Here is a 24,973-nt window from a genome sequence, read left to right on the forward strand (position 1 = left end):
TTACCTACTTGTTTCAATGAAGTTATACCCATGTGTTCAAAAGGATTTATGTGCAGACCAGTCCCATCCATTGAAGTGAATGGATATATTCCTTGGTGTGATTTTCAAAGCACCTGCTGCAATTCAGTGGACTGGGTAATTACTTTTCTGATTCTGGAAGTGTTTGTAGGCAGATTTAGATGAGACAAGTGATACTTTCTTAATTCACAATCAGATGTAACTGTTTTAGAACAGGAAGTATTTAACTCAACTTTCAGAGTAAAAGCCATGTTAGTCTGTTGCAGCAACAGTAATCTACACAGGCTTATGTCGTAATATATTTCCTTGACTTCCCATGCTACAAGACTCTTGGTTGTTTTAACTTTCTAAGTTTATGATTCATAACCAATACAGTGGTACCTTGGGTTACAAACACTTCAGGTTACAAACTCCGCTAACCAAGAAGTAGTACCTTGGGTTGAGAACTTTGCCCCAGGATGAGAACGGAAACCGCACAGCGGTGGCATGGCAGCAGCGGGAGGCCCCATTAGCAAAAGCGCACCTCAGGTTAAGAATGGTTTCAGGTTAAGAATGGACCTCCAGAACAAATTAATTTCGTAACCTGAGGTACCTCTGTACATATCTTGTTAAGTATGCATACAACTAGAGTATACAAATTACCCAGGCCTTTATCATTGTAACATGACTCTCCATAATTGAACCAGTTATATTTCCCCATCTTAGGCCACCAAATAACATGTTTTTCCAGGGGTGGGGAAAATCTATGTATCTCAGAAATTCTATAATACAGAATGTGTTTTACAAAATTTGCCACACATTCATTTGACAATGTAAGAAAACATTTAGGTTCACATCGAAATAACATGACATACCTTCGTGGAAACACCACAGATCAAATAAAATATTCATGTTTTTATTGTTTTATATTTTTGTTCAATTTATTAATAATCTTTATATTTATATATATATTTATGGCTTTGAGCAAAGACAAAAGAAAAAAGTCTAACTCATCCCTGATCACACAGTCATTGTAAGAATCAGTTTGATGTATATTGTCTTTTCAGCAGCAACATGATCCAATCTCATCATAAATACATTTCATCCTATACAGATGCAAGGTTCCATATTTAAGGGCTTAGTTATATACAGAGAAAAATAGGTTGATTCTCAAAATAGCAATGGATATTCTTTATACAGTATTACAGAAATGAAAGTCATTTGATTCGTAACCTAAATATATATATATACACATTCATACATACATATATGTATATCATTTTATACCCTGTACCATTTTTAGTTAACTTACAAATCTTAGATTTTGCCCACTCTATTACAAAGTCATTAAAAAGGTTTTTTTTAATGGTTTCACTGAAAGACCATGTATGTTAATGTTTCTTTATAGTACTTAAAATAAAATAAACATATGTATAAAAATAGTTCACTACCAACTCCATTATACTCCTATCAAATGTAAACCTTGAATAGTTTTAAGGACCAGAATATGATCGTCTTAAATTGGATAAAATTTATTATCAGTATTAAAATAAAGTTAGGGTTCTATTGTACCAAAAAATAAATGGTCTTGCAGTTTATCCATAGCGTTACATTCCTTGTATGTGATTCATGACCACTCCCATTTAACCACCATCATCATATTCACGGAATAAATTACATCAATAACTTTATTTCAGTTGGGAACGGGGATTCGCTAAAACCTTTAAGTGTGGTTTATCCATGTAGGCATTTGAAATAGCATCAGAGAAAAGGCATAACAGGCAGAATGACTTTGGGCGGCACTCTCGAAGCTACCCTTCCTTCTACAGTGGCCTCATTGGGGACAAAGAGGCTCCTGTAGAGAAAGGACTCTGTACACTTCAAAGACCACCAACTTTGAACACCATCCGTTGGGGTGTCTTCAGAATAAATCCCATTGGAATGGATGCATCTTGCACAGGGAAAACATTCCTGGTGGGTTGTGTTTTTCACTGGAATTAGGACACACTTAACCTTCAAGTGTATACGAAAGCGCCACAACATACACAGTTGCAAGGTGCCATCTTGTTCTTCCACTGCTCAGTGATGTCAGTACTAATGGGCATGTTCTCTTACCAGGCGTTACCCATTTTGGGCTGAAGGGATGGGCAGTGTTGTTTGCACCGCCATTCAGAATGCAGTTCATTTACGGCATGGTCAGCTTAACGGTGGCCCTCCCCAGGCACTATCAATTTGCTAAGGGGCTTCCTTTGTGGGGAGGGTGGCACAGGTCTTGTACAAGTTCCTCCATGTCTGCTTCTGAGATGGAGGATCACATCAGAAGGAAAGAATGTCCCAGGGAAAAGGATCAAGGGATTTGCTGCAACGGGTGCTCTATCAGATTCTTATATACGCTGCACTTTGTAGCTCCCAGTCTAACTACCTGGATCAGAAAGGATCGACAGAGTTTTCTAGCATAGCTTATGTGGGCAGGCAGCAACACATCAAGCCCTGGTTTACATATTACTTACAGCAACATGATGTTCACCATGCCGGGACAGCTGCTCCCAGCAGGAACATAGGTTCTGTCCTATTGTGAACCAGACTGTTGGTCTATTTAGCTGAGCATGGCTGGCAGCAGCTCTCTAAATCTTCATTCCAGATGTGGGACAATCCTACTCCTGTCTGGAGATGCCAGGGATCAAGAACTTTCTGCTTAGACAGAAGATGCTGAACCACTGAGCTACAGTTGCAGGAATGTCTGCAACTTCTGTTCCACACAATAAGAGAAAAGTGTACTGTTATGTTTCATGCTAGCAAACCCATCCCCAATGCTACAAGCACTAGGAGCGTGGTAGGCAACGTTTGACTGGGGCCTGAATCAGAACACTGGTCAGTTGGAAAATCCTTCCTCTGGAAGCACTTGTAAGTCGTATGTTAACTTGAGAAAGGAAGCAAAGGAAAGAAAAGGTTTACAAAACCGTATGCTTTAACCCTGCCTTCTGTTAATGACTCCCTCCCTTTTGTGCAGACATTAGAAGAAGAAAAAATTAACCTCATTTCTACGGTTGACAATACATGCCATAGTAGAATATGCTGTCCAAATTATTATAGTACACACTGAGCAAGTTGTGCATTCCCAAACAAACAGGATGCTATAGTATACTTATTTCTTGTTTGTAAAATATCGTCACAGTCAACTACAGAACTACAGTGAGGACAGAGAACACACCTGAAAGCCTAACCGAAGCAGTGATTGACAAAATAATTCATTCAAAAAATCAAAACAAATTCACTTTTAGTTATTAACTACAGATTTGAAGTCAGCATTATAGGAAATGAAATGCAGAAACCATCCATTCACATTTATCATTTTCCAAGTTTTAAAAAGACACATTTGGGCTTTTCCCTAAAACGGCTGACTGAAGCGATGAGTTGTACTGGGGTGCAGGGTGCTTTTGTTGTTCATTTTTGTTTGTTTGTTTTCTGCTAAAAATAATAAGAATCCAAGCATGCGTGGAATATTTTCAGACACCACCTAGGGCAATGAAGAAATAGGTGATGGCATTGGTGAAATACACAGAGCAGGATCAAGCATATAATTTTGCATAAAAACACTGCATGTAAAAGGAGCATTGTAGGTCTCAAGCCATTGCATTACAGTTGTGTTGCATTTTATATTTCGTAAAATTTTAATTTTTTATATTTTGGCGTGAAGAGTTGCAAACTAAATTTCTAAACAAATACTTTGCAATGGTACACCACACAGGAGCTATTTTTGTTTTTGTTGTTGTTGTTGTTATTTGGGTCTAAAAAGTTATTTACAGTAAGATTAATGAGTCTCCACTAATTTTACCCCCCAATATGAAGATAGAAGTCCACCCAGCTTTCAGAAAGAGGAGAATGATTCTGAGGTTAGATTTCATCCAAAACAAGCAGTACTGCTAGACCTTTTTCTGTAGACAGGAAGAATTTCATTGATCCTTCAATCGAAAACCTGAATGTAAAAGCACCAAAAAGTAATCTGGACCTCTAAAATGGGAAATGTGTCTCAATTATTTTTGTTTAAGAAAAGTTAAAAACTACTGTTTGCGTATTCCAAGCTAATGGGTGCATTATGTATGGATTTTTATTAGTATTATTATTGTTATTATTATTTCTGTGTGGCTTAGTTCCTGGAATTATTAATACTGCCTTTTAATGTAGAATAAAAACAGGAAATCTCTTCATATTTCTAACCAGGTTAAAAATAAATAACATTACAACCACTGTTTTTAGACTCATTTTAACAATTTCTAAGAAAGGAAGACATGAGAGGCCATTTTGGAGTTCTCTTCTCTCTCTCTCTCTCTCTCTCTCTCTCTCTCTCTCTCTCTCTCTGATGTCCATCTGTCTCTCTGTCTCTCTCCATACATTCAAGGGTTCAATTTGTCCAAAGTGCTCCTTTTCATTGTAGACAGCTGGGATCTATTGGAAATCCTGGGAGTGATCTCAGTTTTATGTCAGTCTCCGCTTATTTGAAGTCTGCATGAATCATAAGTTTGAAGCAAACCGCGGTTTATCGCCCTCTAGTTCCGTGCTTAAGACTGCGGAAGAATCCCTTTGCAGCGTGGCAGCTGGTGGCGTGGGCCCTCGCATAGGTGGAATTGCGCCTGAAGACATCTGGCGGAAGAGGGCCACTCTTTGGGGGACAGTGCCTTTGCTCCCAGCCTGGATGCCTGTGCTTTGGAAACCGGAGACGGGCTGTGGAATGGAGGCTAAAGATTCTCCCACTGTCGGGTGAGGTCTAGAAATCATAGTGGAAACCTCGTGGGGTAATGAAGGCTGTGAGGCAGAGAGGGGTCTCACCTCTCTCGTCAGACTAGCATTGTGAAGAGCTTGCGTACTCTTGTGGATATCACTCTTCTGTGACCCACTCGCCATTTGCTGCTGTTGCTGCTGCTGCTGCTGCTGCAGTTGCTGCTGTTGCTGCTGCAGCAGCGACAACTGTGAAGCTGTAGGCGTTGCATACTGAAAAGTTCGGCCGGCTAGAGGGCTTTGTACCGGTGGGCTGCAGACTGCGGAAGGGTAGGAGCAGGGGGAGAAAACGGCAGCTTGCTGAGGCGTCTGTGTGCTCGGCGTTGGAGAATTCAGGCTCATCACAGAATACACAGGCGGGGATTGAGTCCTCATCTGCATCGAGGGGGCAGTGGTCAAAGGACTCGAATTCAGGGCTGGCATTTGCTGCAGATTTGCCGTCCCGACTGCCTGCACCATCTCCCGGTCGTGTTTCACTATCTGTTTCAAAATTTCGCTCTCCTGGTTGTTGAAGACACCAGTATTGAGATCTTTTTGGAATTTTTGCAGCAGAAGCGAATTCTTCTTTCCTTTGTGGGCGAAACGGACACAACATAGCATGCAAGTTAGCATCTCTCTGGTCACCTGGCAGATCATACCATATCTATCTAGCTGTCTGTCTGTCTCTTGCATCAAGGCAATAAGGGAAATGGTTAAAATAGCCAAAAGACTTAACATCAGCCACATTCTTTTTTTATATTCCTCAGATTACGTCACACTATAAGAAAAATAACATGGGGGGTGATCAGGCAGATAGATGAGGCTATCCAAAATGGGAATAAGCTCAATTCTCAGATGCTAGAGTAACTGGGATCATCACTACAGGGCAGGTTTAGCCCCCTCCCCACTTATGTCTTCCATTGCATCCTTTCATTTCCCCCCATAGGAAATACAATAGCAACCATTCACTTCTATAGTTCAGGTTCCTGGGAAACCCACAAACACAGCATGAAGGCAATAGACTCCTCTTGCCTGTCCTTCCCAGCAACTATGATTCAGTGGCGTGCTGCCTCCTAACACAGATGTTCATGTCTAATAGTCATTAATCCCCACTTTTAAGGAACATGGGTCACTGCTGTGATGACAGTGTCGTGCCCCATAGTGCATATAAAGACACTATGTTAACTGCTTTTAGTTATCTTATGTGTAAATCTCCTTGAGATGGCTATTTACAAGGAAATTAATAAGTCGATGATGCTGTTCATAATACTACTACTCACAGGCATGATGCACATGAAATGAAAGCAAAAACCTGTCTTGCCCTCGCTGACAAGGGTTTGTGTGTGTGCAAAAGTGAGCATGAATGCACAGCCAATTTTGCACAGGGCGAGCAGACACTTACTTATGAATCACCTATAACCATAAATCTCTAAGAAACTTACAACAAAATAAAATACAAAACAGCATACGTCATAAAATAAAGCAGAGTATTAAAAGTGGCCAGATAAAAAAGAATGTTCCGGAAATGCTTGCTGAAATAAAAATGGTGCACCAGAATCCAAACGATGCCAGCCTCTGATTTGCTCTGCATCCTATGAAATGTTTGCATGAATATTTACATGGATTTGAAGCATCCTATGAACTGGTTAGCAGTCCTGTCCCCAGAAAACCACTTAACACACTGACCACCATCGTGATGAGCATTTTACTATTTGCTAACGATAAAGGCCGGTGCCTGCTAATACTTCAGCATTTTACTCCTATTATTGTGGGGACCGGTTTGACTCTTAACGTGCAAATATACTTTGCAATCCAATCATGACAGGTTGCCAGCAGTGGAAAGGAAAGGAAATGAAGTAACTAGGTTGTGTTAAAAGAGTCTCTCTCTCTCTCTCCCTCTCCTTGTTGAGCTGCCCTAATTTTTGAAATGCCCAATGTGTTATGTAAGTTATAAATACATGTGTCCATTTAACACATTTCCTGGAACTAATTATTAAACATTGCTTAAGTAGTGACCACCAGATTGAGAGTAGTAATCTTTCCAAATGGCTGTGAACTAATATGAACTCAGGGGATATTATGTAGTACCTGGTTGTGTAACACAAATCACTGCAATGCAAACTGACTATACTTGGTTTGGGTGCTGCGGAACGTGAGATCTATATCATCCACTGCCCCCAAAGTAAGTCTACAGGCCTCAAAAACAACTTGCATGACTCTTGAAACAATGCCCTACAGCTTCAGTCTAAACAGCAGAGCAAAATCTCATACATTTGAATGCATTTGCAGCAATCGCCTGAATTAATCTGCAGCTTGAATAAACAGCACTGCTTTGGAAACTGAAGATACATTCAGCACCTGAGGGCCTTTTTTCCATGCCCCCTCCAAGGGTGGTTCGGAGGCTGGCAACATGAGAATGAGCCCTTCTTATGAAATGCTCTCCCCAGGGAGGCATTCCTGGCGCCACCACTATCAGCTGGCAAAAATCTTTCTTTTTACCTAGGCTTTCATCCCTTAAACTGGAGGGTTTTAGATTTTTGTGGCCTCCTTTCAGCAGCTGGGATGCATTTGACCTGCCTTTTTAGTAATAACAATTAATACTAATTTTATTATTTGTACCCAGCCACTCTGGGGGAGCTTCCAGAACATATAAAACATCAAACATTAAAAACTTCCCTATACAGGGATGCCTTCAGATGTCTTCTAAAAGTTGTGTAGTTCTTTATCTCCTTAACATCTGAAGGAAGGGCATTCTACAGGGAGAGCACCACTGCTAAGAATGCCCTGTTTTGGGGTTTTCAGTTTGTTTTGGTTTTTATATGCATTTCAAGCTTTGTGAGTTGCTTTGGGTTACTTTTTGTTATATAAAAAAGAAGTAACCCACCAATTGCAATGAATGATAATACTAATAAAAATTCCTACAGGTGGGGTGGGGTGGGGGTTGGTACATGTCTATGAACCTTGGTGATCATCTGGATAATTTGAGGATAGCGAAATGGTGAATTTCCAGCTCAAAATTTGGCCTTGCTGATTGTCTCCATGCTGCTGGTCTGTGGTGGTTCGAAGAATATTTCTGACAAATTGGTGACGTACTGCACAGGTCTGCCACGTTTGCCAACTTAAAAACAGCCTTGATACTGTATTCACTAGGCTAGCCATAATTCACTAAATCCAAGCCATACACAAATATGGTCCTATCATTTTGGCTCACAGACTCAGAGACCCTCCCCCCCTTGACTATCTGTGCAATAATGACCTTTCCTAAGAATGCTGCTGACAGCCTCTATACATGATTAATAAACAATAATAAGCATGACTTCCAAACTTAGATTCTCAGGGGATATGTGAGAGCCTCGGATTACTTAAATTTCACTTACACTTTCTCTTTTATAGCAACACATCTCTTATTCATAAATCAACATGGCCATTTAATGGAATGGAATGGGATAGTGGGCTGCATTTATTTTTTTAAGGTTTTAAAAGTATTAATATTTGATTTCGGCCACTTCTCTGCAGTATCCGTGGCTCTTTATTTAAAACATTTATAAGCCACCTTACTATTAAAAGGAATCAAAGTGGTGTATAAAAGGAACGGAAAAACAATAAGAATGGCAAAAGACAGCAGAATAATCATGACACTCTCATAAAACTTAGCATGCGCTGCACTGCATTGCAGTGATTCTGCTCCTACCTATGGGGCTGTGTCCAGCGGTGACAATTGGGAGCCACTGTTCGGCGCCATGGGAATTGACCTGTGGTGTCCTACAGGGCTCCATCTTGTCACCCATGTTGTCTGACATCTATATGAAGCTCCTGGGAGATTTCATCAGGGGATTTGAAGTGAGATGTCATCAGTATGCTGATGGCACCCAGCTCTATCTCTCTGTTCCATCTGAATCAGAAGCTGTGGAGTTCTGGACCAGAGCCTAGAGGTGGTTATGGTGTGGATGGGCGCCAATAAATGGAAATTGAATCCAGCCAAGATGGAGGTATTGTGTGCCGAGTTCTTGAGTCCGGGAAGTGGAGAGGTGTCCTGTCCTAGGGTTGCTCTCCCCTGGGAAAGGGCAGGTTCATAGTTTGGGGGTGCTCCTGGATCCAGCATTGTCATTCGAGGTGGCCTCGGAGCACCAACTTCCAGCTACAGCTAGTTCGCCAGCTACGACCTTTCCTGGAGAGAAATGACTCGGCAACAGTGACCCAAGCTCTGGTAACCTCCAGACTGGACTATTGCAATGCACGGGGGTGGGGAGGAGAGAGACTCGGAAACTGCAGCTTGTACAGAATGCAGCAACCAGACTGGAATGGCCAACAGAACTCATGTTGAGAGAACGGCACTAGGTACCTCTTTGCTTCTGGGCCCAATTCAAGGTCTTAATTTTGACATATAAAGCCTTAAATTAATTGGGTCTAAAATACCTGAAAGGTTGCTCTCAGAGCTCTGTGGGACAGTGGTGTGGCCCCCAGACTTTGTTACTTGCTACATTTTGCTGTGGGCCTGGCACCAACTCTGCATATATCTGGAGTCATGCAAAAGATTGTACCTTCCTTATTCTCACCCTTACCTCTCCTAGTGTCTCCAATGCTTCTTGCATGCTACTCTTGCCTTTGCAAAATGTTTTAGAGATTCTGCAAAAACTCAAATGGTTAAGATTCAGCAAGACTCTTTTATAGGTCACAAGAAGATCTGAAAGCAAGTGAGCTGTCCTTCCTTGTTTTCATCTTTCCACTGCAACATGCAAACATGTGGGGAGAGTCATGTACCAAAGGACTAGGGGGTGCAGGGGCTGCAGATGCAGAGAGCTGCAGGGTTCTCCTATTTCACCCATTACAACGGATGGCTCATTTGTGCAAGCTGAAGTATGCAAACTAAGCAATGTTGAACAAAGTAGTAATTCATGTCGCCCTGGAGCAGGGATGGATGGACCCATTAAAGTCTGGTCCACATCAGTTCTCCATGGGGACAGAACTAAGTCCATCAAATTTCCATGTGGATTTTTAAAGGGAAAATTATTAAAAATCCACAAAGAAACACAAAGCTGTTTTTTAAAAAAAAGTACTTCCAAGGGTGCTCCATTGCAGTGGCGTAGCGTGGGGGGTGCAGGGGGGGCGGGCCGCACCGGGCGCAACATCTGGGGATTAGGGTTAGGGGGCGCAAATCCACGGGTTAGGGGGCGCAAATCCACGGGTTAGGGGGCGCAAATTACTTGCCTTGCCCCGGGTGCTGACAACCCACGCTACGCCACTGCTCCATTGATCTAAAATATACTTCTTTCCTTTAAACTTTTAAAACAGGTAATCCACCACCTTTTGTGTTTACATGGTGGCAGCCATGAAAACTTCCTTATAATTCCTTCTGAAAGCAACAGAATGTCATTAGGTCCCATTGCTCCCCAGGGGACTTGCTGTATTGTATTCACGGTATACAGCAACAAGCAGCAGCACCAAATGCTAGCCACTCCAGACTGTGTGGAAAGAAGGAGGAATGGAGACCACACTCTTGGACTGCTTCATAGAGGGACCCTCAGAACAGTGGATTCTGAAGTGAATCCATGATCTGATTTGAGTCATGATCTGCCCAGCTTGAATCAGTTGTGCCTGCTTAGAAATCTGAGTTTGGTGGATTCCTCTTCTGACCCTACCTTGGAGCTTCAGAAGGATGGGTGCGGCAGCCAAAATAGTCCTGGGGGAGGGGAGCTTTTAACATGCAGAAAAGTGTGGCTTTGCTTCCTTCCCTCCTCCTCACACACATATACACATGCTATCATGCCCAGTCTTCTTCAAACAGTTATCATTATTGGGTTGGCCCTATTATTTGGCAGAGAGAGGTATGTGCCTCAGATAGCACATGCTGGGAAGTTGGGGAGCGGTAACAAAGTGCGAAGAGGGCAGAGGTGTGTTTGTGCGTGTGCCACACAGTCTGCCTTTACCCCGCTAAGCAAGCTAACTTCCGCTCCCCTCTGGTGCAGTGTATGGGAAAGTCATCTTGTCCTCAGGCCGCCAAATGCCTTGGGTTGGCCCTTATTTTTGCATTTATTTACTGTAGTTATTTATCCCTCCATACCTTGAAAGATACCACTACATTAGTAGAGCACAATGTTTTAGTTTTCTTGACCTAAAAGACAAATACTTCTGTGGCTGGTGCTATATGAACAGAAAAGGGGGGGGGGACACAAAAAACATACCTATCCTATCCAGCCTGTCAATGGCTACTGTTTCAAAGGCTCTTCTCATCATGGGGTATTCCTCCAGAACCTCGTTGAAGTTGTCCACAGAGAGAGAATACAGGCGGCAGTATGTGTCAGCTCTCACACTGGCGGTGCGGCGGCCCTTGGTCAAAAGGCAGATTTCTGGGATAAAGGGAAGAACAAAACACAGGAAGGAAAAGAGATGAAATGGTTTAAAAAGGCAACTGATGAGTGAGCGGCAGCAGCAATTCAAACCCAGCTCCAATATTTCCTGCAGTTTTGTAAGCACCTCATGCCTCTTCACTCAGGCTCATTTCGTTAGGTTTATTTCCTGCCATTTCAATCTAGGCAACGACCAATTTACACATGTCCAGTTGTTGCACAGCCATGCATGCATGCATTGTGACTACCCGGAAGTGGCTGGAAAAGCAGGTGGAATGGGCCATCATGCATGATGACCCAGAAAGCAACCGGGTTGCCTGTATAAAGACATTATATTTTTTTACCCCAGAACAGGGCTAGGAATGTGTGGCCCTTCAGACGTTGATGGACTCCAGTTCCCACCAGCCCCAACCAGCCAAGTCCAATGCTCAGGGATGATGGGAGTTGTAGTCGAGCAACATCTTTCCCATGCATCCCCTTGTATAGAAACAGCAAAGTGCAACATTTTGATAAAATAAAATGCCTGCATGGAAATCAAGATATTTAGTACCTGCACTAAATCAGAAGGCTCCGAGCTTTTTTCTTACCAACCTCTCTCAGTAGATGCAGATCCCATACTGCGCTCAGCCTATTTTGCTGCTCTAGGTGGATGTTCCTCTTGTCACTGCCCTCCTTGCGTTGTCATAAAGGAAGCTAACATGCTCCCTTCCTCAAGGGTCTGCCCCACCAATCACACACCTCTTCATGTGCTCCATACACATGAAGAACGTGTTGGGAGATGGGACACAGGTGCTTTTTGCCCCAGGCTTCATTGCTCTGGGGTGGAGGAATGGAGAAATGTGTGTCTCCCTCATATGTTGCCCTTGTGATTCTGTTGCCTTGGGACTTAACTCATTGAAGGGAGGCTTATTTCCTCGAACCACCTCTTCCTGCTAGCACCATTTCCCACACTATTCTCAAGGTTTCCCCAACCCCCAGCAGCAGATTTCAAGGTTGCAGCATGACTGCAAGGCAGGAGGGGAAGCCCTCTTCCATGAACTTGAACTCCATTCCATTTGTAGGAGGAAAATTAGGAGCTACTGTGTTCCGAAGATGGACACCCACCACATCTCCCTCCAAAGGACACACATTTCCAGGATTTGCACATCTGGACCCAGTTGTGATTAGCATACTTACTGTATATTAAAAAAAGGATTCAGCTAGCAATACAGAGGCATTCCCAAATGCTAGCAATCACATTATTAGCTAGAGATGGCATCCAAATGAAATTTTCAAAATTGGAACTGCGCTGCCAGATTTGAATACCACTCTGGTAGAGGCTCTGGTAGAGGCAAACCCTGCTTAGAACAGTTTATTGACAAGTCCCTGTGCACACAGCTTCATCAACAGAGCGAAAGAGGATATATATATCATTTTGTGAATCGTTAATATGAGGATCACACTAAATTAACTTGAGGTTATCATTTACTATCACTTTGGGAATCCCTGCAGCTGAAACAGTGCTGTGAAGAACCATTGGCTCATGAGCCCTGTGCCATTTCTTGCAGGAAACTTGATCCCACAGGACCAATATAATTCTGTGTGATATTAATGGCCGCCCTCTGGTTCTGGAGGGGGAAAAACATTGCAAGAGAGGAGGGAAACTTCTGGAATTCATATAGAAATCTTTTCACTTTTCTATGAAACCTCTTAAAAGTTTGATCGCGAAAAAAAGTTAAATAGCAAGCAATTGATATCCTGGAAGTGGTTAACTAACTAAAATAGCTACTGTATATGGCTAACAGAGCAATCCTATATCCTTGAGCTGTGTTCCTGATAGAGGGATACAATTGCTTCTAAACCCCTTTGTCCAAGTGGAACACACAATGCTTGAAAACACACACACACAGACACACACACACACACTCAGTTGAAATAATATTGGAGGGACTCTTGTCAAGGAAGATGATAAACTGGACAAAATTCTGTGATCGCTCAGGAGTTGATCTTGCCCCTGACAACAGAGTGACATTATACCTGCAAAATAGATGGTGTTATAACACTAAGTCAATAGAGTCAACAGAGAACACTGGACATCTGCCCTCATGTAATTTTCCGAGCTGTAACATTGTAAAATTCATTCGTCCTTAGTCATTGGCTCACACCACTTTCCTCTGCAAAAATGCTGGCTCCCTTCACAAAGATATCAATACAAGAGTCCATGGTTTAATTTATTTTTATTTTTTTTCCTGAGTGGACGTTCCTAAGTGGATTCAAATTCAGAAGCCTCAGAGTTCTCTTTGTAGACTTCCTACCCATAGTTCCATGAAGGCACCTGGTGATGCGCTCTGTGTTTGTGGGAGACATTTGCACAGGGTTGCATGGCATAAGGAGCCCATTTGACTATCTACACTTGCTGGTTGTTATCTTCCGGGATTGGCTACTCCGGGAGCGCAATCTGTGGCTGGAATTGTGATTAGTGGGTGGTTGAAAAAATTCCACAAATTCCTTGGGTGTATCTGTTGGCATCAGCGCCAGCTCCAGGTTTTTGTGGGACCTCAGTGGCTTTCAGAGGGCTCACCAATTCCTCATTTGCTTGCCCTCTTCCTTTGGGCCCAATCCATATAACCACAATTGACCTTTAAACCACCCAGAGGCAGAATCTGATTGGCTTCATTTATAAATCCTAGCAGAAAATTCAGGCGTATCGTAGGAGAGATTTAAATGAGGAGGAGCTCTCATCAATCTTATCTGACAGCTTAGTAAAAGGCATTGCATGGTTCTTAAAAAAACCAAAAACCAATTAGGGGTGAATTTCTCTCTCTCTCTCTCTCTCTCTCTCTCTCTCACACACACACACACACACACACACTAGAATTTGTGGATAATGAACATTCTGAAAGCAGGACACCTGTGTGCATTTTTGATTAGCCAGTCACCTTAATGATTGTCCATATCATTTTCAACGGTGTTTAATGTTTAGATGTTGTACACCAACTAGATATTTTATGATTTCGTGGTATATAAATACTTATAAATAAATAAAAATAAGCAATGAGTGTGAATGCTAGACGAGACAGAAGATTCAAATGAGAAATATAAAATTATCTTAAATATTTAGATGATCCATTATGTTACATTTTAGGTCTAATGAAAGTATGGGGAGCCCATGGTCCTCTAGATATTCTTCCAGGATTCCTGACCAATGGCTGTGCTGGCAGGGGCTGATGGAGGTCCAATAACATCTGGCGAGTCAAAGGTGCTGTTGGGGAGGAGTCCAGGGTTCCCTTCAGCAGAATGAGCAGGAGGGCCCACAGATGCAGCAGGATTGGCTCACAACATGGTGAAGGGTGCAAAGCATTTCACATTATCATTTAAAGAGGTCATTCTTTCCATTTTGTTGCACCACTTTTTAAATGTCTCTCCCCGCCCCCCCCCACAAGACTGGAGAGCAGAGTCTTTTGTTTAAAATTTAGCTAGAACACCTGATTTTTAAAATATGCTGTGTAACTAATAAACATTGTCACTATTGAATCACACACATTCTCTGAGCTCCCTTCATTTCATTTCAGTTTTGCCTACTAATCATTATCCCAGTTAGGACAATTTTACAATTCTATTTTAGCATGCTAGCAGGGAGTTCTCAGAAGGTATGTAAAATATTTCCCCCTCAGTCTCTTATTTTGCCCTTAACTCTGCATTCTGAGTTCATTCCTTCGTTTGGAAAGGGGAATCTTTTAAAGAGAGATGTATTGGAATTCCCCGTGTTAAACTGAAGCATATCTGACTTTTATCCAACGGGTGCTTATTGTGCTGCGCAGAGAACTGTAATTTACTACAGTGATTCATGCCTGACGGATTGGTTTTTGAGTCTTGTGTTGCATTTCGTGCCTCACCTGCTCTTTTATAGCTACTTCAGAATTAAAGGTCTGCAGGATTAAAAGAGGAGGATCATAGCTCACTGATAGAGCATCTGCTTGCATGTAGAAGCTTCCAGGTTCAATCCCTGGGAATCTCCAGGCAGGACAGAAAGAATCCTGCCACTGTCAGTCTGTGCAGACCATACTAAGCTACATAGACTTAGTATAAGGCAGATTTCTGTGTTTACACAAGGTTTGGTATATCCTGAGTGAAGAGGGCTAGCCAGGAAAATGACTAGGTTACCTAGACCTCTAGGTCTGTATTGTTTGATTATACAGTGGATGCTCGGGTTGCGAACGTGATCTGTGTGGCACGCACATTTGCAAGCTGCAGCATTCACAACCCGCGTCTGCACACGTGCGGCTTGCGATTTAGTGCTTCTGCGCATGTGCGACCGCCGAAACCCAGAAGTAACCCGTTCTGGTACTTTCAGGTTTTGGCAGTCCGCAACCCGAAAAGACACAACCTGAAGCGGCTGCAACCCGAGGTATGACTGTATTTCTAGCTTTCTTTTTTTATCCTGACCCACTTAACTATGCAACTCTCATTAAAATTTGAGCCAAGCTTTTCCTTTTTTTTTTGCTATTGTGGGAACACACTTCTGTTTGTGTGTGCATTTGTGCTCTCAGTTGCCCACCTGGCACTATGTCTATTTCTCATCCAAGTCCTGTACGCCAGAAGGAAACAGGAGGAAAGAACCAAGGGTACGTAGTTTCTTTTTTAAAAGGTTCCAGAAAACTGTGTGGTCCTGAACCAGCCTAGAAGGTGCAGCTCAGAGAAGCTCTTGAGGCCTGGAAAGGAGGGTGTCACACAATCCTTAACAGAGCTTTGCAACTGAGCTAAAGCTGAGACACAGCCCTGTTAGACACTCTACAAATGGCAGCTCAGTCCATGCAACTGGCAAATAGGATAGCCACTGACACATCACCAAAAGAGAGGACAAATGAGGACAGAGATTTATTTATTTTTTAAAAAAACAACCCAACATGTACGTATGCTAGATTACATGTATAAATGCAAATTTAGAAATGATGGCCGTAAGTTAAATAGAAATATATCTCACTGCAGTGGGGAAGGCTGTGATCCGGTGATACTTGTGGCTGCTCAGCCTGCTAGTTGTTGACAGGCAACTTCAAGGGCCCAGGTAGCTCAGCTGGTGGAGCACGAGGCTCTTAATCACAAGGTCGTGGGTTTGAGCCCCATGGTGGGCAAAAGATTCCTGCATTGCAGGAAGCTGGAGTAGATTACCCTTGTGGTCCCTTCCAACCCTACAATCCTATGATTATATATTCACCCTTCTTATGAGTCTTTATATAGAAGATTCCTTCAAACAGAACTCTCCAAGCAGAGAACTGTAAAGTAGAGCACATGGCTATCTGACTGGTCCACCACCTGGCTTATAGATAACATGGACTGGGATGGGGGAGAAAGATTCAGAGTATATGGATGGAATACATTTTGGCTTGCATGTCATCTCAGTTGGGTGGGATCGAGCTTGATGACATTGGTCTTGCAAATTGCAGGGACTGCACAGTGACCTGCCTCAAAAGGTTCAGTGGCTCCTGTTAGATGTTCTGTGAACTATCTTAGGAATGCAATCTCTTGGTGCACTCTCTCTCTCTCTCTCTCTCCTCCTCCTCCTCCTCCTCTTCATTTTCAATGTGATTTACTTAGCCGTTGAATTCAAGATTCTCCTTTGCTGAACACCTGACACGAAATGCAACATCTGACACTAAAACCGAAAGACACAAAAATTTAGCTACGCTCCAATTAAAAATTATGTACTAGCATCATTCAATGGCAGATTTATTTATTTTTTAAGTTACTTGGTCTTTATGAACAACTCCTCCCATGAAAACTGCTTTTAAAAAACAAGAAGGTTGATCACTTTCCTAATGGGAAGAGAAGCATCTGAAGACAGCAAGGCAATGCTAAAAAGCATCAGTTTATTTCCTCAGGCCAAACTGCATAATGACAATTACAGGTTTAATTAAAAGGAAAAAAGTCATGATTCGTGCTGCCCCTAAAACAGATGGCATCACATATCTCCAAAGCAAATTCAGTCATAATGCCTTTGGAATGTAGAATTAGCGTTCAGCTAAGCCTGTGTCAAGGCTTTCAGTAAGAGGGTAGGACTTCTAGAGGTAAGGTAAAGGGACCCCAAACATTAGGTTCAGTCGTGGCCGACTCTGGGGTTGCGGCGCTCATCTCGCTTTATTGGCCAAGGGAGCCGGAGTACAGCTTCCAGGTCATGTGGCCAGTATGACTAAGCCGCTTCTGGCGAACCAGAGCAGCGCACAGAAATGCCATTTGCCTTCCCGCCGGAGCGGTACCTATTTATCTACTTGCACTTTGATGTGCTTTCAAACTGCTAGGTTGGCAGGAGCAGGGACCGAGCAACGGGAGCTCACCCCATTGCAGGGATTCGAACCGCCGACCTTCTGATCAGCAAGGCCTAGGCTCTGTGGTTTAACCCACAGTGCCACCCACATCCCCGGACTTCATCTACAAATCATGAATGGAAATCTGAGGTGCAGAAACTAATTCAAGTTATGTCCCCATCTTCCTCCATATTAAGTTTGACAAGAGCAATACTGAAACTAATGAGAAAGAGCACCATCCCTTAGACTAGTTCCAAGTAAGAAGGCAGGCCAATGGGGGCTAGCTGAGAACAGACTGGGGTTGGTAGGGCCTTTATGGACCAGCCTCCACTGCTAAGCCAACAGACATTACCCTTACAAAACCAGTAATTCCATTTATTATAAAATTTATATGCTGCCCTTTGTTAAAAGACCACAGTTATGGCACAAGCGCAAATGAAGAACTAAAAGGGTGCATGGAGCTATTAATTTTAAAGCTTTGTATAAGGAGAAACATATTGAACGTCATCAGCCCTGGTCCTAGTGGTCATATCAGCCAAAGATACTCTATGAACGCCATCTCAGTCCATGCAACTGGCAATTACTCCATAATGATATTTAAGGAACACCTGAGCTCTCAAATCTGTTTGTCACAGATCATTGCAAAGTTTACCAATAAATAATGGCACGGACAATTCTTTTTTGTTTTCCCCTCCCTCTTGGGTGTTACAGAGCGGCTGTGGTGTGGTGGCTGGACTAGGACTGGAAAGATCCATGTTCCAATCCCCCTCAGACATTAAACTCATGGAGTTACCTATCTAACAGGGTTGCTGTAAGATCAAAGTAGGGTAAAGACCACATAGACTGCTCTGATCTCATTAGAATAAAGGTAGGATATAAATGAAACATAGGGAGTTGTTGTATTTTATCCCAGATTGCTGCATTCCAGGGGGTTGAATTAGATGACCCTTGGGTTCTCTTCCAACTCTATGCTTCTATATGGATTGGCCAGACTGCTATACATTTTTCTGCAGGAAGGTATGTATTTATTGTCCTGCCTCCTCCAAGTGAACCCAGGCCTTTTCTGTCATCTGGTGCAGAATTCAAATTATAGGCTGTAATGAATTATATCCTTCCAGCTGAGGAAAGCTGACTTCAGCTTTAATTTCTCAGCAGGGAGCGGGTGTTTCATCATGTACCAGGCATATTATGTTGCTGTCTAAACGGGCAAGCTGTTTATCTAGGCCATATGGTAGTTTTCAGCAGGCAAAGGAAGAAGAGGACTCAGCCAGGTCTATCTATCAAACAGCCCAGTCTTGCTTCCCATTGGCTGTGGGGTTCAATGGTCAAGCTATAAGTTCTTTGTGGTGGGAGGAGGGAATCTAAGAAATTATTAAATTCTACTGATGTTGAAATCATTTATTGATAATTCTTACGACCCTCCATTTCATTATGGATTAAAGACTCCTCGAGAATTCCAAGCAAACGGATCTCCGCTCACACTAAGTAAATGGCTGGAGGATTCAGTCAATCACTTTTCTAATACGCACATCCTTCTCCCTTACAGAGAAATGCAGCTTTGGACTCCAGCATCTGTCACCAGTTCTCAGCTCTGCTTGCTCATAAATCTTAAGATTTGTACCCATCAACATCAGAAAGGGAGAGCAAGAGCCCAAATGGAGCAGACCAATGCTCTGTCTAGTCCAGAATTCTGTTTCCCACAATAATATGCCATATTTTCTGGCATAAGACGACTGGGCATATAAGATGACCCCCAATTTTCCAGTTAAAATATAGAGTTTGGGGTATACTCACCGTATAAGACTACCCCTCTTCCAATGCACACCAAATAAAAAACAACAACAACAGTCGCCAGTCCGGCTCGTAAATCTGCTCCACTTCCCAGTGGCCGGGGGTGCACTTAATGCTGTTGTTGGTTCCCTGCCTTTGTTGTGAGCCTTTCTTTTCCTTTTACTGTGGGGGCTGCTTGGGCTGAGGCAGCGGCCATGTGTCTAGTTGCTGGGGCAATGCAAGGCTGCCATTTTGGACCACGTGGTCTACTACCAAGAGCAGTTAGGGTCATTCTGTTGCTGATGATTGGGGGAGGGGCTTCTGGGGCCAATTTTCAAGCGTATTTCTGCTTCATCTAGAGAGCTTGGTGCCCTCTGATTTAATTTGCTGTCGTTTTGTCCTTTGGTGGGGAGTTGCTGCAGGAGCTGCTGCTGTAGCCGGCGTATAAGACGACCCCCAACTTTTGAGAAGATTTTCCTGGGTAAAAAGTAGTCTTATACACCAGAAAATACAGTGTGTGTGTGTGTATCTATATCTCTATATCTATATCTATATATATCTATATATAGATATATATAGATATATAAAACAATTCTGCCGAATCAGGCCAAAAGCCCATCTAGCCCAGCTTCCTGTTATCACAGTGGCCATGCAGATGCCCATGAGAACCCCGCAAGCCGGACTTAAGTGCAACAGCTTTATATTGTTTGTATTGCCCCTGGTAGCACATAAGGTGTCCTTGTTTTATCTCATGGAGGTGAGCCACCAGGGCCAACCCTACCATTAGGCAGAGTGAGCTGGCTACCTCAGGCAGCAGATCTGGGGAGTCATGAAAGGGCAGCAAAGACATCCAATGTGTTTCATATAACCGAGCAGTGGTTTAATATGGTCAACATTTCAAACAAAATGAAACACGCAGCCAAAATATAATGTGCTTAAAGTTAACATGGTGGGTCACAGCTTTCGTCATATCCATTTTTGCAGTATGGCAAAGTGTAAAAATACATAACTGTGCAAAGGAAGCCGTGTTGGTCTACCATAGTCAAAATAAAAAAATTCCTTCCAGTAGCACCTTAAAGAACAACTAAGTTAGTTCTTGGTATGAGCTTTCGTGTGCTATCTGAAGAAGTGTGCATGCACACGAAAGCTCATACCAAGAACTAACTTAGTTGGTCTTTAAGGTGCTACTGGAAGGAATTTTTTTATTTTGTGCAAAGGAAGCACAGAATGGCAGATTGCATTACAAAGAACAAGGCAATGCTGAATTTGTTTTCACTAATCTTATGCGTTATGATGTGGTGACTTCAGAGTACACAGAGTCTAATTAAAAGGGATTTTCTCGTACATAATGCAATGTAACACTGCTTCCCAGTTCATAATTTTACAGTACTGATCTAGAAAACAGAGATAGCTGCTCCTCTAAACCAGGGAGGAACTTCATAAGCAGATAGGTCAAAGTCTTTAGCAACCTAAACAGACTGAAAGGCAATATCCTGTTCTGATATGGCTACATTACTGTCAGAAATCATGCAAACACAATAAAAAAATTAAAGATAATACAAAAAGAGGAGTGCTGGTGCCCTGATATACTGCAAGCAACAGCAAAATGCTTAAACTTGGCTCTTTTGCCTAGTCAGCAACCCACACCCAGGCAATACAGTTATGGAAGCAAAGCTGTAATAATTCATAAACCATTCCTTTGAAGGGAGAGGGAATTATGTTGCCTGTAGGTTGGCTTAAACAGTTTGGAGCTTGCAGTGTCCAGTCTTATTTTAGAAATACATTAAAAATCCAAAATTCAACTATTATCCATTTGCTATTCAAGTTTTGTCCCTGTCCTCCTCCGTGCTAAATCCTACAAGGGCAACACTGAGATGGAGAAGGAAGAAGCTGGCAGTCAGTGCCATCCCATTGACTGGTTTTAAGGAGGAAGGTAGAGAGGTGATGGCAGGTTGAGGCTGGTGGGACAGTGCCCATTCATGCAGATGCACCAGCCTCCATTGCCTTTATGTATGGAAAATGTTCCAAAATTACAGTATACAATTCCAGCAATCTACACAAACAGTTGGATTTTACACTAGTTTAGCTTGGTCAATGTCAATTCATCCCCTCTTCTCCCCAAATTCCTAAATCCTGCAAAATAGATTTACCACTTTTTTTCTTTTTCAGACCTGCGTAGAACTGACCGCTGCTTGTATAGGATTGCACTGTTGGTCAAGTTGAAATCTGATGTGATAGGTGCACACAGCTTGTGTGAGCATTCTTGCCCCTGATGTGTACGTACAAAAATGTACTTGAAACTATAGCATTTTGGCTCTTTTTTAAAAACACCACCACCAAACCAACTCACTGCTCTGGTGTTAATTTAAGTACACCCCCTCACATGTAACTGCCATTAGAAATTGAACAAGCAGCAGGAGCTAAACTTTATTAATTACAGATGTAGGTTTAATGACCCAAAGTATCCATTTGCCCAACCAATGAAAGTAGAAGGTTAGGAACTGACCAGGAACAAGTTCTTCTGAAATACTTGCGTTATCCAGAGCAGTGTGTGTGCACTGGGGTGAGGGGATGCAGCAGAAACTGAAAGCTCATACTGAATGAACTCTAAAACAGCACACCATTTAAATTAGCTGGAAAGAAAGGGAAGCAATTTAGATGCATTGTTGTTTAAAATTAATCACACAGCCTTCTCAGTGAGCCATCCATGCATCAAGATGTGATGTAAAGGGAAATATTTAATGGAAAGTCATTATGATGTCTATTAAGATGGAAGGGATCGCTGGTGCAAAGGATCCTTCAAACATTGCATTTCTGCTCTTTTACTTCTTAACTCCATTGTTTATCCAAACATAATTCTTAACTACTTAATGTGTCTACCTCAACTGCACTGTAAAAACAAAACAAAACAAAAACAAAACAAAACGTTCCTCAAACTTTTGTGTAAGGATCCTTTAAAATATCACCGAGGATAACATCCTAAAGACAATAGTTGGGTTGCAAATAAGGTAATCACATAATGAATAGTGGTCTGTGTTCAGGAAGACTTCTGAGATTACAGGTGTTGCACAGTTTCGTTTTTCTTGTTGTGCAAATAAGAATGTTTTCGGCTTAGAATACTTGGCTTAAATATGAGGTGAGAATTGAGGCTCTAAAAGTTCTGCTCTGGCTCAGATTTTAATAGAAATTGAGAACTCCTGCCCCTCTGCTATCAGAGATGGATTTAGGGGAGGGTGCAGAGCCTTGGAGATGCTGCGACTGTTATTTAGAATGGAGCACAAGAGGTGAGGGTGCACTGAATTTTGGCACTGCACAGGGCGCTGCTGAAATTTTAGACCCCAAAGTCAGCCACCACTGCTATCAACACACACACACCTCCAAACTCCCTCTCCCACCCATGTGTCTTTCTTGCTACTTAGATGGTGATTCTGTCTCCTGCTCTCTGCCTCTAACACTGGGATAGAGAACTGTTTCAGCCTGAGATTGTTGCATTTCCTCGCAGGCAACTTTCTGGAGGCTGCGTGCAAGTGGAGAGTAAGGCCAGAGGCCAAGGCAGGCAGAGCAATGAGTGTGACTCTTCGCTTTTTACAGCAGGCTACATTCTAGCCATGCAAAGACCAGAGGTTTCCACATACCTTCATCTCTCAAACCGAGAAAGGTATTATCACAGTTCATGGCGGGAGGGAATCCTTGAAGGTACAGGTCAGGCCTGGAGTGCCATGTGGGAATGTACCAAGGGCTGGTGAGAGGAATGGAAGACCACATTCGACCTCTGAGCAGAGGTTCACCACCCCTGCTCTAGTGTACTGCATGCAGTGAAGACTCTGAGAAGTTCCAGGTACAATGGAAAATATCATTTTGACAGCACTGTTCACATTTGTTTGGAGGGAGGAAGGCATTTTACAGGGGAAGCAAGATTCCCAGTGACCTCAATGGCATCAAGGGCTAAATGTGTTATGATTCGGTTTTGTATTTTCCTGCACCGACCAGGCTTGTTTCTTTTTTAAAAAATTAAAAATCCAAAGTGAAGGATTTGATGCAGTTCTGAATCATGGGATTCAAGAAAGACATTAATACCATGCCTAACTGCCAGCCAAGTCTGAAATTTCACCCAGTAGTTTTGCCAACAGATTGCTTCCTGCAACAGGATGTAACTTAGTAAACATTGTGATAGATTAGCACCCATTTTAAGCTAACCAGAAATTAGCTGTTGTTGTCGGGAAACTCAATACATACCACCCTGTCTAGTGTAACCAGCTGCAATTAGGTAGTCTTTGTACAGACATACATTGAACTTTGAAAAGATCGGATGATCATCAATTAGCAAGTCTGGATAGGAGAAGGGTTACCGTCAACTAGCAAGTCACATATAGGAAAGGCTTGACCAACTGCATGATCCCTTAAGAATAATGATGAAAGTGTGCAGCACAAGAGGTTTGTTCCTTTTATAGCATGGTCCAAGATTAGAGAAGAGGAGATGTCTATTGGGACTTGAGTCATTGTGGCTGGGGGCAGGCTACATTCATGGATTAAAAGACATAGCTCATTCTTCCTTTATCATTTAGCTATGTATTTCTGTATGGATAAGCAAACACTGTGGACTTTTACAATACACTGGGCCTTGATCCTGCAATGGAATCTTGTACACAGAAACCAGACATCTTAGCTAGATTGGAAAGGTGCATGCAGATAGCATGCAGATGTATTCAGATTAAAAAACCTGCAATCCTAAACATCCAACAAGCGTTTTATGTAAGATGGAAATACTGGTGGTAAAAAGGAAGGCCCAACTCGGTGCGGATGCTCAAAATATTGTACTTCTCCTGAAGGAACAGGTGTGTTCTCTGGTAAGGCTCTTTGGCCCAGTTCTGCCCTCAAGTAGATAAGGATGATCTTGTCATTTTGAGATTAGCTTATCCAACACACATTACATGGCGCTGCTCTTGAACGTGCCTAGAGGTTTTACTTGGTACTGAATGCAACAGCCCCATATTCTGACTTCATGGCACCAGTACTTTAACAATTGCACTGGCTTTCCACCTGCTTACAAGCCCAGTCCCAGGTGTTAGTTATCATGCCGATAATGGAGAAGGGCTGTAGCGCAGCGGCAGAAAACCTGCTCTGTATGTGGAAGCTCCCTGGTGCAACCCCCAGCATCTCCAACTACAGCTGGAAATGTCCCCTGCCAGAAACTCTGGAGAGCTGCTGCCAGTCCGTGTGGGCAATATTAAGCTAGATCAACAAATGACCCTTTTGCTCATTTTGGGTTTTTTTCCCTCCCCCCCTTTCTTTCCCTTTTCTCTCCCCTTCTCTCTTTCTCTCTCTCTCTTTTTTTTTTTTGGGTGTGTGTGTGTGAGAGAGAGTTTTTTCCCCTCCCCCCTTTCTTTCCCTTTTCTCTCCTCTTCTCTCTTTCTTTCTTTTTTTTTGGTGTGTGTGTGTGAGAGAGAGAGAGTGGGTTTCTCTTTTTCTTGCCTTTTCTTCTTTCTGACTTTGTTCTTTTTCCAACTAAGTATCTGGTTATCTTAGTCTATTATATTAAAAAAAAAAGATATTTTGTAATGGGTTCGTATTTTTGTATAGCTACGAATAAGTATCAGTGAAGAAGTTATAAAACAAAAACAAAAACAAACAAGTAAGCAAATAATCTGGCTTGGAATGAGGAAGTTTCCTATGTCCCTTCCTATGTTCAAAGCCCCAAACAGTTTGGGTCCAGGATATGGGAAAGATTGACCTACACTGCATGCAGCCTGTAGTCATGTATGCAGACTGTATAACATATAAAACCTGCTTTGTTGGGTTTTCTCTTATAAGAGTCGCTTTCTT

At 42.5% G+C, this 24,973-nt stretch overlaps 1 protein-coding gene across 1 annotated transcript in view; it reads right to left on the minus strand.

Moving 5' to 3' along the window:
- Positions 1–892: 892 nt before the first annotated feature.
- HCN1 (hyperpolarization activated cyclic nucleotide gated potassium channel 1) overlaps positions 893–24,973 on the minus strand; it is a 186,809-nt gene continuing 162,728 nt past the window's right edge. The window contains exons 7-8 of the mRNA XM_082241872.1: positions 10,935–11,099; positions 893–5,342 (exon numbers count right to left, since the gene is read on the minus strand). Of these exons, the coding sequence (XP_082097998.1) occupies positions 4,510–5,342; positions 10,935–11,099 (998 nt within the window). The 3' untranslated portion in view covers positions 893–4,509. The remainder of the gene's footprint in view (positions 5,343–10,934; positions 11,100–24,973) is intronic.

The sequence above is a fragment of the Podarcis vaucheri genome (genome assembly GCF_965113315.1).
Source record: "Podarcis vaucheri genome assembly, chromosome: 11".
NCBI classification, from domain to species: Eukaryota; Metazoa; Chordata; class Lepidosauria; order Squamata; family Lacertidae; genus Podarcis; species Podarcis vaucheri.